At 43.1% G+C, this 14258-nt stretch overlaps 1 protein-coding gene and 1 pseudogene across 1 annotated transcript; both read right to left on the minus strand.

Moving 5' to 3' along the window:
• Positions 1-717: 717 nt before the first annotated feature.
• On the minus strand, positions 718-2009 carry LOC114830096 (annotated as a pseudogene).
• A 5185-nt stretch (positions 2010-7194) lies between these two features.
• Positions 7195-14015, minus strand: adamts1 (ADAM metallopeptidase with thrombospondin type 1 motif, 1). Its single transcript, XM_010904392.4, has 8 exons — positions 12892-14015; positions 11597-11940; positions 11316-11448; positions 10691-11148; positions 10310-10496; positions 9876-10054; positions 9480-9655; positions 7195-8919 (listed from the first exon to the last, which is right to left on the minus strand). The coding sequence occupies exons 1-8, from the start codon at positions 13514-13516 to the stop codon at positions 8184-8186; spliced, it is 2838 nt and encodes a 945-aa protein (XP_010902694.1). The 5' UTR covers positions 13517-14015; the 3' UTR covers positions 7195-8183.
• Between the last annotated feature and the right edge of the window lie 243 nt (positions 14016-14258).

A 14258-nucleotide genomic window follows, 5' to 3' on the forward strand; every position in this document is an offset into this window, starting at 1 on the left:
CATAATACACCAACACCAACCTGTTCCCATGCAAGTGGTGGCTGAAGCATATGCAGTAAGTTGTGTACTTTTTCTAACTTGCATAAAGGGAAGAAAGTGCAACACTCTGTAATACCCATTTATTTCCATTGCACAGGACAGTGAAGAAACCCTCTCAGAAGACTGTCCTTTGGAGGAAGAACCTGTAAGTGCATAAATGACTTTACACTAATTTGTATATAGCCTACTTGTGTACCTATTCTTTCTGTCTGCAATTTGAGTTGCAGGAGTCCACAACTAGAGAAAGGCCTACAGAAAGGCTTGCAGAAGAGTCTGCACAAAGAACTAATACAGAGGTGGACAGTGTTGTACTTTTACTTTTTGCTTTTGTTGCATGTTTTGACTTTTTTTTTTTCTTTTACAAAATGACAGGGTGACATCCGTTCCCTCTATAAACGGCATCTTCAACAAAAAATTTAGTATTTTGAGCTGAACAAATTAAGAGGAGAAATTGAACTTGACAACTTGAAAAAGAGAAAAATTGCTCTAGAGATAGAGTTGCTTCAAAAGGACCTTCAGAGTAAGTGCTAATACACCATTTGACACATAGTAGTATTGCTGACCTTACATAACTATGTCTTATTGCAGGCAAAAGATGACTTGCTGGCTTTTCTTTATAAAGAATTGTTTAAATAAAACTCCGGGAACTAAGCATATTTGTCGTCTTTTATTACACATTCAGAAATGGTGTTCCACAATTCTGTCCCGTGCAGCTCTGCCACTAGGTTGGTCCAAGTGCACTGGCTGGAGGTCATCATCAGGCTGCACCCCCACCACAGGGATCCTCTCCTTTCTGATAGTGGCGATGTTATGCAATATGGCACATGCAACAATTATGTCACAGGCCCTGTCAGGTGCAACCCTCAGACTTTTCAGACACTGAAATCTTTCCTTTAGTTGCCCAAAGGTCATTTCAATGCGTGCCCTTGTCCTGGCTAGAGCTGCATTGTAATGGGTTTGTGGTCCAGGGTTTGGGTCAGGGAAGGGCGTCATAAAATACTGCCTGCAGGCATAGCCCCTGTCTCCAAGCAGGATCCCATCAAAATCCCCTGTATAATGGAAAAATGAAGTTTTGTTAGGCTCAGCATAAGTGTGTGTAATACTGTGAGCTTGACATTTATGTTCCCTTACCACGTTCAAATAATGTGCATAAATGTGACTCTCTGAAAATTCTTGAGTCATGCACTGATCCTGGCCATTTTGCTTCCAAATTTGTAATATGGAACATAGTCACACACCATCTGAGAGATTTTAGTCAGTCAACTGCATACTTTTTGATTTCATTCCTTTTTTTTTATGTAATATATTACTAATCTGGAATATTATAAATTGTAATAGTATCTTACCTGCACATTTACACTGTGTACCCCCTTTCGGTTCACAAAATCTCCTTCATTTGGGCCAGGTGGGGCCTTGATGGGGATGTGTGTGCAGTCTATGGCACCAATCACGTTAGGGAAGCCTGAATGACACATACTGTTAGTCATACTTTTTGGCATGGTCATGATTGCATGTCATTAACAATTATAAATGTACCTGCAATAGCAAAACAATTCTGCTTTACAACCTGGGGTCTTGAGTGGCTTGGGAATACCACAAAAACCCCTAAAAACTGCTTGAGTGCCAGGTAAACTTTGCGAATGGCACGACAGACAGCACTTTTCACTAAGTTCTCTGCGTCTCCAATAGTATAAAGGAAAGTGCCACTCGCAAAGAATCTCAGGGCAATGCACACAGTCTGTGCAGTTGTCAAAGCCCGACTCCTCCGTGTTGAACACAATGTGTGGTTCCAACAAATTAATGATGTAAATGACACCCTCACGAGAAAAACGGTATCTCTCAACAATTACACTTTCGCGCTGGGCTAAAGGATCCTGTCTATCCCGCAATACCCGATTAATTTGAAAAGCTCTGCAAATTATTCTCGCACCTTCCGCAACAGGTTGCTCGCGTAAAAACGGACAAGACATGGCTGCGACAGACTTCCCTATGTCCTCCGCTTATAAAGCCTCAATCTAATCCTGTTTACATGAAAATATCCTGCTCCCTAGCAGGTTTAAGCTTACGGACCTGTTGCTATGACAGCAAGTCTAGGATGAGCTTCGAAGAACCAAACAATCCAAGATCATGCCAAATCGTCAACAATCAAATCCAGGTAAATGAGTTAGCGAAGTACGAAGAACGGGCCCCTGGTGTGATGAAAGACGTGACAAGAAACAAGTCCGGGATGCATTCATATGTGACAGGAACTGAAGATGCACGGCACCGTGGCTCTGCTGCTCACCGTACTGTGACAGTACCGCCCCCCCCCCCAAAGGCCCGGCCACCGGATGGGCCAACGCAATCCCTGGCCCAAGGGATGGGGGGCGAGGCAGCGCAGGACCCCCACCGGCACAAACCGGCCGAGGGGGCGGAACGGCCGGGACGAACCAGGGCTACACGTACAATCTCACAATCTACAAGTACAAAAAAGGATTCCAATCACGTCTCCACTTCCCATAATATGCAAATACCTGTCCATTCCATTATGATGGAAAATAAGCAATGAAACGATGTTTAGCTCAAACAAACCAATGATATTTATCCTAGAAGACATGCAGCGATGAGAGATTTAAAAAGACTGTTAAAAAACTGCAAATTTAGAATATATTAATAGAATATACATTATTATACATACATCTCTTTCTAATTATAATTTTGTTTATATTGTATGCTAATTGTTAACCCTTTCCTACTGAAAATGACAAACAAGACAAATAGAATATCATTTTCAATGCCAAAATAACATTGTTGATCTCCATGATCTGCTCAATACATGATGCTCACAACATAACCGGGAGCTGTTATAATGAATTATAAAGTTATTATAAAGAATCAACATATCAAATAGGCCCATCCTTAGCTAATAAGGCACATAAAATGTGCACGGATGTGCATGCACCCACAGGTGCATACTGGTAAGTACTGGTAAGAAATTAAATCTATTTTCTCTCCGATCCTCAGATAAGTGACTTGAAAGACCTCTTGCCAGTCACCGAAGTGTTCCTGACTACATGTTTTATTTAACTGGTGGAGCTCCAAATCCGAGGCCATGGTCCTCAGTCGGAAAAGGGTGGCTTGCCCACTTCAGGTTGGTGGAGAGTTCTTGCCTCAAGTGGAGGAGTTTAAGTATTTAGGGGTCTTGTTCACGAGTGAGGGAAGGATGGAACGGGAGATTGACAGATGAATCGGTGCAGCTTCTGCAGTAATGCGGTCAATGTATCGGTCTGTTGTGGTAAAGAAAGAGCTGAGCCGCAAGGCGAAGCTCTCGATTTACCGGTCAATCTACGTTCCTACTCTCACCTATGGTCATGAGCTTTGGGTCATGACCGAAAGGACAAGATCCCGGATACAGGCGGCCGAAATGAGCTTTCTCCGCAGGGTGGCTGGGCAATCCCTTAGAGAGGAGCTCAGAGTAGAGCCGCTGCTCCTCCACATCGAGAGGGGTCAGCTGAGGTGGCTTGGGCATCTGTTCCGGATGCCTTCTGAACGCCTTCCCGGGAAGGTGTTCCGGGCCCGTCCCACCAGGAGGAGACCCCGGAGAAGACCTAGGACATGCTGGAGGGACTATGTCTCCCGGCTCGCCTGAGAACGCCTCTGTGTCCCCCCGGAAGAGCTGGAGGAAGTGTCCAGGGAGAGGGAAGTCTGGGCATCTCTGCTTAGACTGCTGCCCCCGCGACCCGGCCCCGGATAAGCGGAAGAAGATGGATGGATGGTGGAGCGCATATCTCAATATTTAATTTGAGATTGCATTCAACTTTGTCATTGAACAAGTACAAGTATAGTACAAGGAAATGCAATTAGCATCTTACAAGAAGTGCGAATAGAAGAGGGCAGAAAATGTACTTGTATTAAACATAATGTATGTTACAGATGTGACATACAGATGTGCAATGTATAGATGTGCAATGAAGGCAAATGCAGTACACATTTTTTAACGGTAGTGTTTATACAGTTGTCTTCAAAATGTAGCATACCCTTGGAGAATTGATAATATATGTACCATTTGTAAAGAAAACACAAGTGAGCATGGAAAACCAGTCTTTTATTTCTTATGGGATTCACCTCCAACTGTAGGTCATAACAGAATGGCAGTCATAAAACAAAACATGGCAACAAAGAAAAAAATGAACTGACCCCTGTTCAAAAGTCTGCATACCCTTAGTTCTTAATTATTGGCCCCTTTAGCATCAATGACAGCATGCAGTCTTTTGTAATAGTTGTCTATGAGGCCCCAAATTCTAGCAGGTGATATAGCTGCCCATTCGTCTTAGCAAAATGCCTCCAGGTCATGCAAAGTCTTTGGTCGTTTTGCATGAACTGCACGTTTGAGATCTCCCCAGAGTGGCTTGATGATATTAAGGTCAGGAGACAGTGATGGCCACTTCAGAACCTTCACCTTTTTCTGCTGTTACCACTGGACGGTCAACTTGACCTTGTGTTTAGGGTCATTGTCGTGCTGGAAAGTCAAAGAGTGTCCCAATGCGCAGCTTTCATGCAGAGGAATGCAAATGGTCTGCTAGTATTTTCTGATAACAGGCTGCATTAATCTTGCCATCAATTTTCACAAGATTCCCGTGCCTTTAGAGCTCACACATCCCCAAAACCTCAGTGAGCCACCACCGTGCTTCACAGTGGGGATGTATTCTGTTCAATATATAGGCCTTGTTGACCCCTCTCCAAACATAGTGCTTATGGTTGTGACCATAAAGCTATATTTTGTTCTTGTTACTTCAAATTACGGTGTGCCAGAAGCTGTGAGGTGTGTTAAGGTGTTGTTGGGCATATTGTAACCAGGCTTTTTTGTGGCATTGGCGCAGTAAAGGCTTCTTTCTGGCAACTCATCCATGCAGCAAATATTTGTTCAAGTATCGTCGTATTGTGCTCCTTGAAACAACCGTCTATTTCCAGAGCAGCCTGTATTTCTCCTGAGGTTACCTGTGGGTTTTTCTTTGTATCCTGAACAATTCTTCTGGCAGTTTTGGCAGAAATCTTTCTTGGTCTACCTTACCTTGGCTTGGTGTCAAGAGATCCCTGAATTTTCCACTTCTTAATAAGTGATTGAACAGTACTGACTGGCAGTTGCAAGATATATTTTTCTATCCTTTTCCATCCTTATAAAGTTCCATTAACTTGTTACACAGGTCTTTTGACTGTTCTTTTCTGCTCTTCATGGCTCAGTATCTAGCCTGCTCAGTGCATCCAGATGAAAGCTAACAAACTCATTGACTATTTATACACAGACACTATTTGCTATTTAAAAAGCCACTGGTGTGGGAAATAAACCTTTAATCGCCATTTTAACCTGTGTGTGTCACTTCGTGTTTCTGTAACAATGCCAAACATTCAAGGGTATGTAAACATTTGATCAGGACCATTTGGGTGATTTCTGTTATCATTATGATTCAAAAAGGAGCCAACTGTCATAATAAATGGCTTCATATGATCACTATCCTTAAAGAAAATACAGTTTTTTTACATACATATTTTATATAACCAATAAATATTTTCTAAATCAACGCCAAAATGTCACAATTTCTGCCAGGGCATGCACACTTATGAGCACAACTGTATGTCTACTCTGGTGTAATGGATTTTCAATGCTCCTAATATGTATTGTGAATCTGTCTTTATATGGGTTAAAATGGCTCGTGGTAGTTGTATTGATCAGGAAGTTAATCATCACGGTTTGTCTCCCCAGTGTGATCAAAAAAATTTATCACTCCAGAATCAATTTCCTCTTCCTTCTTTTCTCATTGAAATGTTCAGTGAGATTAAGTGTACATATAAAACAAATGTAAAGATATTTTTCAAACTCTTTGGATAGTCTAAACTATAGACCCTATCCCTTAACCAAGTCATTGGTCTATAACCATATCACATTTGAAGTTGAGAAGGGGATGATTAGTTTCATACCACCAGAACAGACTGACATTAAGAAGGGCATTATAATAATGTTAACAGATTGTTTTGCATCAACTTTATAGAGAAAAATACTAACAAAAAAAGAACATCTCAATGACTATTACATATTAAAAGCTGTTTTCATTAACTTTTTTGCTTATAAAAGTATAATGTCTAAAGTGTAACGCTAACGGCACGGGTCCTTTAAGACCGGTTTTAGCTTCTATTTACTGAGCTTATAGTGAACAAAAACCCTATACTTAGGAATGCAGGTTCATTAAAATTATTTTTATATTCACCAAGCCTGTCGTTTATAAAATCTGCTAACATTAAGTCACAAATGTAGCGTGCGTAATGTACCACCGACAATGATCTGTAACAATTTCCAGTTGGTCTTATTAAAATGTTCTTACAGCCAACAATATGGTGTCTAGCTTTTTTGTTATAATAACAAATAAAACCCTATTGACCTGTGCCATTTGGAATAATTTACCATTATTTTGTTACCCATAACAGTGATTTCAGAGTCCTCCCTGTCTTACTTGTTTCCCAGCCATAATTACAGGGTAATTATTTCCTTAAATTCAAGAAGGCCTATAATCACAAAGCTTTACTGAGCTAGGATCTATTCAGAATGGACTTAAATGCAACTGACCCTACATCAAGGACTGGATTCATAAATAGGGACCAGGTGTGTTGTTTCTACATTCATAAAGCCTCAGGATAAGACTGCTGATTTCACATGAGGTCCCTATTGTCTCTATAATCTAATTCATTATAGATAAAAAGGAAAAACTGATCCTACAGCAGACTATGTAAACAAGTGATATGTAAGAGTGCTTATTTAGGATCAGTTCTATCTTTCCGATAATAATGAATACAATTATATTGGTGAACATGGGCCCAGTTAGTGTTTTTAAGAGTCACTGAAAAAGTATCATCCAGTGGGGGGAAAAAAGTACATTCCACACTGCATAGTTGGAAATAATGAGAACAAAAATGTTGTGAGTTTGTTTGCATGTGTGTCCATGTAGAATGGTATCGACTGAGATGAACACACCATACCTGAGATGACATTGTACAGGCTTAGTGATAGTTTATTCATGAACCTAAAACTATATATATATATATATATATATATATATATATATATATATATATATATATATATATATATATATATATATATATATAGTATAAATAACTAATACACATCCTTCTATTATTTTAATATTAATAACAAATGGCAATAACAATAAAATGCCATGATTATATTTAACAGGCTGTACAAAATAAATAATGTTTGGATATTTTGAACAAAACATCTTCCAAAAAAAGCTTACCTTCACAGAAGGCAGCAGAGACTTACTTATAAAGTAGTAGTCGGAGAAAACGCTCTCCCTCTCCAGAAAGAGTCACACACACCTCTTTGGTTTTCAGACAGTTTCCCTCATTGGGGCATACATGATGAGGTGCAATCTGGCTTTTTTAATTGGCTTTGTTCATTATGGGATGTATTATTACAAGTATTGGAATATTCAACTGGAATGTAAATTAAGCAAATTAATACAAACTGTGTTGAGTTTGTCTGCTTGGATAAAACATTGGATAAACAAGAATCTACATCGATTAGACAGATTTTGTTCTGCACCCTTTTAAACAGTCCACTAATTAAAAAAGGACATATGATGTGTAGCAGTGACCCTATTCATTTGATTGTAATACATATTCAACGAAATCCATACCTCTAGATTCCCAATTATACACAATCATACCGCTGGTATATACATTTCCCCCAAGATGCCTGTCCAGTCCAGCTCAGACAGACAGCTGACACATGCACGCACATACACTCACTCATTGGAACCTAAAACAAGCTTTTTGGAAAAATAAGTATCCATTTACACAGTTCCTCCATTTCAGCTCCACTAAAATGGGTGGACGGGACAGTGTGCCAGTGTTGTGCCCCCATGCCAGTCCAGCTGCTTCAAGTCTATGTGGTGTTCAAGGGGTGGCAGTGCCACAGGGCAGACATCAACACCACAATGTTTAGTCAGTCATTATGTCAGCCATTTTGGACACACATGAAAGTACTAGGAAGGGGAACATTCTCACTCACTCTCTTTTCTGTTGTTTATTTCATTTTCTTTCTCTCTATGAGCTGTTGTTCAGGTACAGATTGGAATGTGTCCCCGATGATCTTAGCAGTTCTTCTGGTTGCACAAGTCCAGCAGAGGTCGAGGCCTGTCTTTCAGGTCGCAGCTCTCGTGGGCAAGGGTGTGCCCATCATGTCCCACACAGCGGAGTGGGCGCTTGCGGAACCCGCGGCCACAGCTCTTGGAGCATGCTGACCACTCACCCAGGAACCATGAGGGGCAGGACTGCAGGACACAGGGGCGCAATGCGGACGGGCGAAGCTCATCTGGACACTCTCTCGATGATCGCCCCTGAGAGTCCAGGCACAGCACCTCTCTCTGTTGTGTACCACCCCCACAGCTCTGTGAACATTTCCCCCATTCTCTCAGGGTCCATTCAGCAACCCCCAGATCCCGGATGGCGTTGATGACCTGGTGTACCACTCTTCCACCACTGGATGGTGTCAAAGTGTGCCTTGGGGCGAAGTAGCTATACTTGACACGAGGGCGGGGCGAGTCACCCACAGACAACACCTGGATGGTCAAAGCCTCCGGGAGAGGCAAGAAGCTGCGTAGACGCTCTACGGAGGCGGAGCTACCACTGTAGCGTAGCAACCCTCCCTTCAGGGTGATGTCAGTTTCGAGAGTTGTCAGCTTGTAGTCACCATTCAGAAGGTATGTCCCGTCTTTGCGTAACACCGCCAGGTAGCTGTTGTCCTGGCGACCACCGCTAGGGGCTCGCTGTTTCACATCCAGGTGAGTGGCGCCTGCGGGGATACTCACAACATCCTGGTAACCGGGCCTTAGGTAACAGAAACAAAGCAAAGCTCGGAAGTAAGACTAATACGTTCTAGGATGACATGAAGTAGTTTGAGACAAAATGTAGTCTACAGACAACAATGTACTTACTAGGGATGCAACTAACAACTATTTTGATATTCGATTAATCTGTACATTACTACTTAGAAAAATTTTTGAAAAAATACTAATTCCTACATTTTATTTAAAATAAATTGAAGTTTTTCTTATCCTTTTAGAATGCCTTAAATAAAACAACTGTAGGTAATCGTTTCAAATCAAATAAAAACATGCAAAAACGTATGGGTTTCCTAATATCAAGAATGTAAGAAAAGCTTTCTGGGGTATCTTAAAGCTGGCTGAGAGACTGTTGACTGATACTGTCAATGTTAATGGAAACTGTAATACATTGAAATGCCTCAAGCAGAAACTAGCTCTCTCCAGTTATTATCGACGTTATTGATTTGTATCGATTAGTTGTTGCAGCCCTAGTACTTACTACTACAATCAAAAGAGTATCTGTGAAGTTGAGACTTTTCTAGACAGAGAGGTCATTGTTCTCACCTGGCACGCTCCAGAGCACCCGACACTTTTTTGCATGTCGAGCCGTCGCCTCCACACATGCCACACTTATCAAAGCGACGGCTAGAGCCGATGACACGGTCACAACCTGCCTTCACACACTGGCCTTGCACACACACTGAGGTTGAGTCTGGGCTACAGGGAGTACCGTCAGCAACCTGGGGTGCAACAGAAACCAATGTTAGCATGGTTCCTACATCAGTGTTTTCCAATCCTGATCCTGGGGATTGCAGGGGGTGCACGTTTTTGTTTTTGCTCTAGCACTCACACAAACCTGATTCAAATGCAGCCTACACACAGTGGTAGCATAGTTAATCTGGATAGTGTCAGTATTAGCCTTAATTTTTGTAGAGGTGTCTATGGTATGACTGGACTTACCTTGGGTTTTAAAATAAAGAAGTAGCCTGTGCCCTTGGCCCTGCATGTTAGCTTGCAACGGTCTTTGGGAGAGACACCTGCATATTTTGGCACCCACTCAACACCATCTCCCGAACCAAATGACATCTGTGAGGAAATATCATTGTGTGCCAGACACTGCTCTTCACGGAATGAGAGACCTGTAGGGAGAGTAATCAATAGTTTGAGAAATTAGTAAGACTCACTGTTGGTTAAGCTTTACAGTAGGCTGTGGTATTTCAAATATTGTCAATTATTGAAACTAGAACGTATGTGTACATTGTGAAAGTGGCCTTAGTTGCAGACAGTGTGCCTGAATACGGAATTAAATGTATGAATACAAAATGTGTATGATAAGTATTTACTAAATAACATGAAATAGGTATGTAATAAGTGTTTCATAGAGAGACTCTTACCGTTGCTGTCAGGGCATATCTTTGTGTTACAAGAACGATACTGGATTCTTTTGCCCTCGCAGTACTTGCCACCATTTTTGGGCAGGGGGTTATCGCAATCCCTAAATGAGTACTGGACACCTCCTCCGCAGGTCCGGGAGCAGTCCCCCCAAGGGCCCCATGCACCCCAGGCACCATTGACTAGAGTCTGAAACAAGAGGACACTGTATATATAATCACATATGCAAGTTATTATGCTAGCCAGAGTTAGAAATTCTCAAAATTGGGCTTATATATCAATTCAAACACTCATTCGATAGCTGATTGGGAAGAACCGACTAATGGAATTTCCTTCTCACTTTCGTAAAAATAATTTTCTCCCAATTGACCTATGACACCCACCTGATGACGAGCAGCCTCTGTCTTGCTGAGACACTGTCCTGCCATGCAGTAGCTGTCCCCACTGCACGGTGTCCCATCTGCCCATGGGAAGTTCTTGGTCTGACAGACCAGTAGACCGTTGGTGGTGGTCACTGTGCACCAGAGTGCTGCACACGTGGTACTAAGGTCAGGGCAGTGCTGGGATTCCTCACCGAACGTCAGGCGACATTGACGATTGGCATCGTACACGCTTCCAGGCAATGCTGCAGGCAGCAGATGGGGTTTATGGGGTTTGTCCAGCAGGCATTGTCCATGTCCATTGTCCAGGAAGGAAGTGACCATGAGGGCAGAGCAAGGTGACCAAGGCTGCAGTTGATCCAGGTTTGACAGTGTTGAAGCCATCATGTGGGACCCCCAATGGTCACCATTGACATTGGCGCACTGTCTGGAATCATCGTGGGGCATATTAAACACGTGGCCTAAAGCATGGAAGATAGAGTGGAATGGGGATAGGGAGGAGCAGGGCATTAGTTTGGGACTGAAAGCGATTACTGACAATGTCTGACTAAAAGAACATTTGAATGGTGTAGCTTGTGTATTTGTGTTCATGTATATGTGCCTGCTTTGCTTCAGCGTGGCACCTCACCTAGCTCATGAGCCACAGTGAATGCTGCCTGTAGGCCGTCATCCTCTATGATGGAACAGCTCCGCTCTGGGTCACACACTGTTCCCACATCTGCCATGCCTAATGTGTCACAGGAGTGGGCACCACATAGGTCCTATGGGGAAGAAGGAACAAAAGATCTGTCAAAAATACAATGTTTAACGACATGCATTTACTGTATATTTGGAGCCCTGGTGAAGGAATTGGGTGTTGCCTGTTGCCACAGTAAACACTGGTGTAAAAACTACGCAAAAACAACTTACCGTGCGGGTGAAGAGCATAGCTGTGTCATAGTGCTCAGGATGGCGGTCACTTGGCGGGTTGTGTTGCCGCTGCCACTGGCAGAAGTTGCGGAGGGTCAGGGCAGCATTTGGCGACACCTGCGGGCCACTCTCCTCCTCGAAGACTACCAGGAGCTTTACCACAGCAAGGCTGATGGAGTTGTGGATGGTGGGGTGGCGGTAGAGGCGTGATGCCACTGCCATGATGGTCAGCATGTAGGGCTTTAGGCCTGCACCGTGGAACTCAGCCATGGACTGGTCAGCCACAATCATGACCTCCACGAAGCGAGGCGTGGACACAAACCGTTTGGATCGCTGGTGGTGGGCTGGTAAGACAGAGAGAAGATCAGACAAAATATTTTATAGACTTTGAGCAAGCTTGATTATGCCATCCTGGTTTCTCATATTTAAATAATTAACTATTTGGAAAGAGTGACAATTTGCTTGTGCTGAATATTTGAGTAGTCATAGGATTTATTTTATCCCGCCGCTAAGGATTGTAAGCTACATTTTTCTGGTAAAGAAATTCGGCTGTCCGTACTGAGCAGCTAGTGTTCTCCGGATGTGCCTGGGGTAGCTCGAGCTGCTCACTGCAGTGACTCAGCAGTTTGCTAGCGTCACACCACTGGCGGCCCCTCCTAAAAACTACATCATCAAATTAACAGTCTATGTGGAAACTTACAAGTGAGGCGGAGAAAAAAGCGTAATGGAAAAATGTGTGACAGTGCACAACGAACAGTCGGCTACCGGTACCAGGAGGCGGTGATATTAGTTTCCACATCTCACCACAACCACCCCCCGACCCCGTCTCTGGCCGGTACCTCCCTCGGACATTCCCCAGCTATTCCTCTGAGTTAAACCTCCCCCTTCTCTCAATGTCTGCGTATGCTGTCAGAGCTGAGCCCCTTCACGCTTTAAACCGTCACTATACGCCCGTCAACGAATCGACCTTTCTTCCCTAAGGATTTTAGCGTATAAGTGCTGTCCTATGCATATCTCCAAATGCAAGACAGACGTTGAGGTAGATAGGCTAGACAAATGCTGCTGCCTAAACCACTTCGTTCCAAGAATATGAGCCCCAGGACACGGCTGGTACAGGAATTGGGCCATAAGTCTGTTTATTTTGGCATGCAGAGTATAGACATGCAGCTCAACTAAGAATATGTGGAATAGCTCGGTTTAATGATTTCAAAAACACACGTTTTAAGTAATAAAAACGTTTTAGTTATATTCCTTAATTGCCTTAAGTCAAATATTTTAAAGGTGCGAATACATACCTCTCTGGTCTGAGTTAGTTGTTCCATGGTTCTTTTTGTTTTCCTGGTTCTCTGGCACCCTGTCCTCATCCTCGCTGACCCCGCACTTTGAACTGCTATCTTCTGCAAACATTTCTCTACCTCTTCGGCGAATGAGGTGGATGTCCTGATCCGTAGGTTGCACGTCACTCGAATTATGAGGTTGGATGAAGTACTCTTCACCTTGGAGGTAGAATCCACCCGTTAGCCCATGGCACAGGTTAAGCGCAGCTGCAGAGTTTTCCTCCTCGTATACCGTGCCGGAGAAGAAGCATCGGGCCTCGGCAGCGCTGTTGTCAGATTCCCGTGGTGTCTGCGACATGGGGCTCCCAACTATATGGAACACAAACCCAGGTGCCAAGAAAGTCTGGTCTGGCTCTAGCTTCAACACCACCCGTTTGCCAAATACGTCCAGCCGGTAGACACGCATCTCTGCCTCTTTCTCTCGTTCCTCTATTGAAAGAGGCCGACCTTGCTCCGTTTCCCCCGCATGCCGAACCGTGTCGAGTCTAACTGGTACAACTGTGCTTTCTTCCCATGCACCGTGCACTGCGCATACGCACAGAGTGGTAATCAAACCGAGCGAGACGCGCAATAACGACACCATATTCCTTGACAAGTTCTTCAAAATGGAAGATAAAAGGATACCGAAATGTATGAAGCAAGTAAAAAACGTAAAAGTAACCACTAATAACTTAGACAACCTCAGATCTGAAAGTAAAACACCTCTATAAACTAGCCGAAACGTATGCAGAAAACTACATTTGAAACATATCCAGTGATTTTTTTCATGAAGCTCAAGTCTACAGCTTAGATTTAGTTGCCTATCTTGTTTATTCAATCCTAAATGATCTTGGATTCGACCAAAAAAAGCACAGCCGTAAAAAAGAAATCAAACTCTCCGTAGCGTGGTTGAATCTTTATGCCCTTTTATTGAACACTCAACAGCTGTTTGAGTTTCTGTGACTCCAGGGCAGGTCTTTTGCTGCGGTCCCATCAAGTTTCTGCTCTGCTGTTGCCTTAAAGACAGACAGACAGGCTCCATTTATATCCCCCTACTCTGGACCACCCCTTTCCTGACGAGCATTTGATCATGAAGAGGCGAAATCTCGTGCGCAACAAAACGCAGCACGACCTGGACATTTGCCATAATAATCAATCAATCTGGAGTGGGATGCATTTGGCTCAGAAAACGTTTTCTTCATCTCTGCTTGTAGGCGGGACTATAATTTTCACTAATCTATCATTCCCCTCTGAAATCTTACTTCTCATAACTCAAAGTAAATTAAAAAAAAACATTTCTATCCCCGACACTTCTCTGCTTCGCTCAGATATACCCACGCGCTAAA

This window comes from Esox lucius, chromosome 22 (assembly GCF_011004845.1).
Source record: "Esox lucius isolate fEsoLuc1 chromosome 22, fEsoLuc1.pri, whole genome shotgun sequence".
Classification (NCBI taxonomy): Eukaryota; Metazoa; Chordata; class Actinopteri; order Esociformes; family Esocidae; genus Esox; species Esox lucius.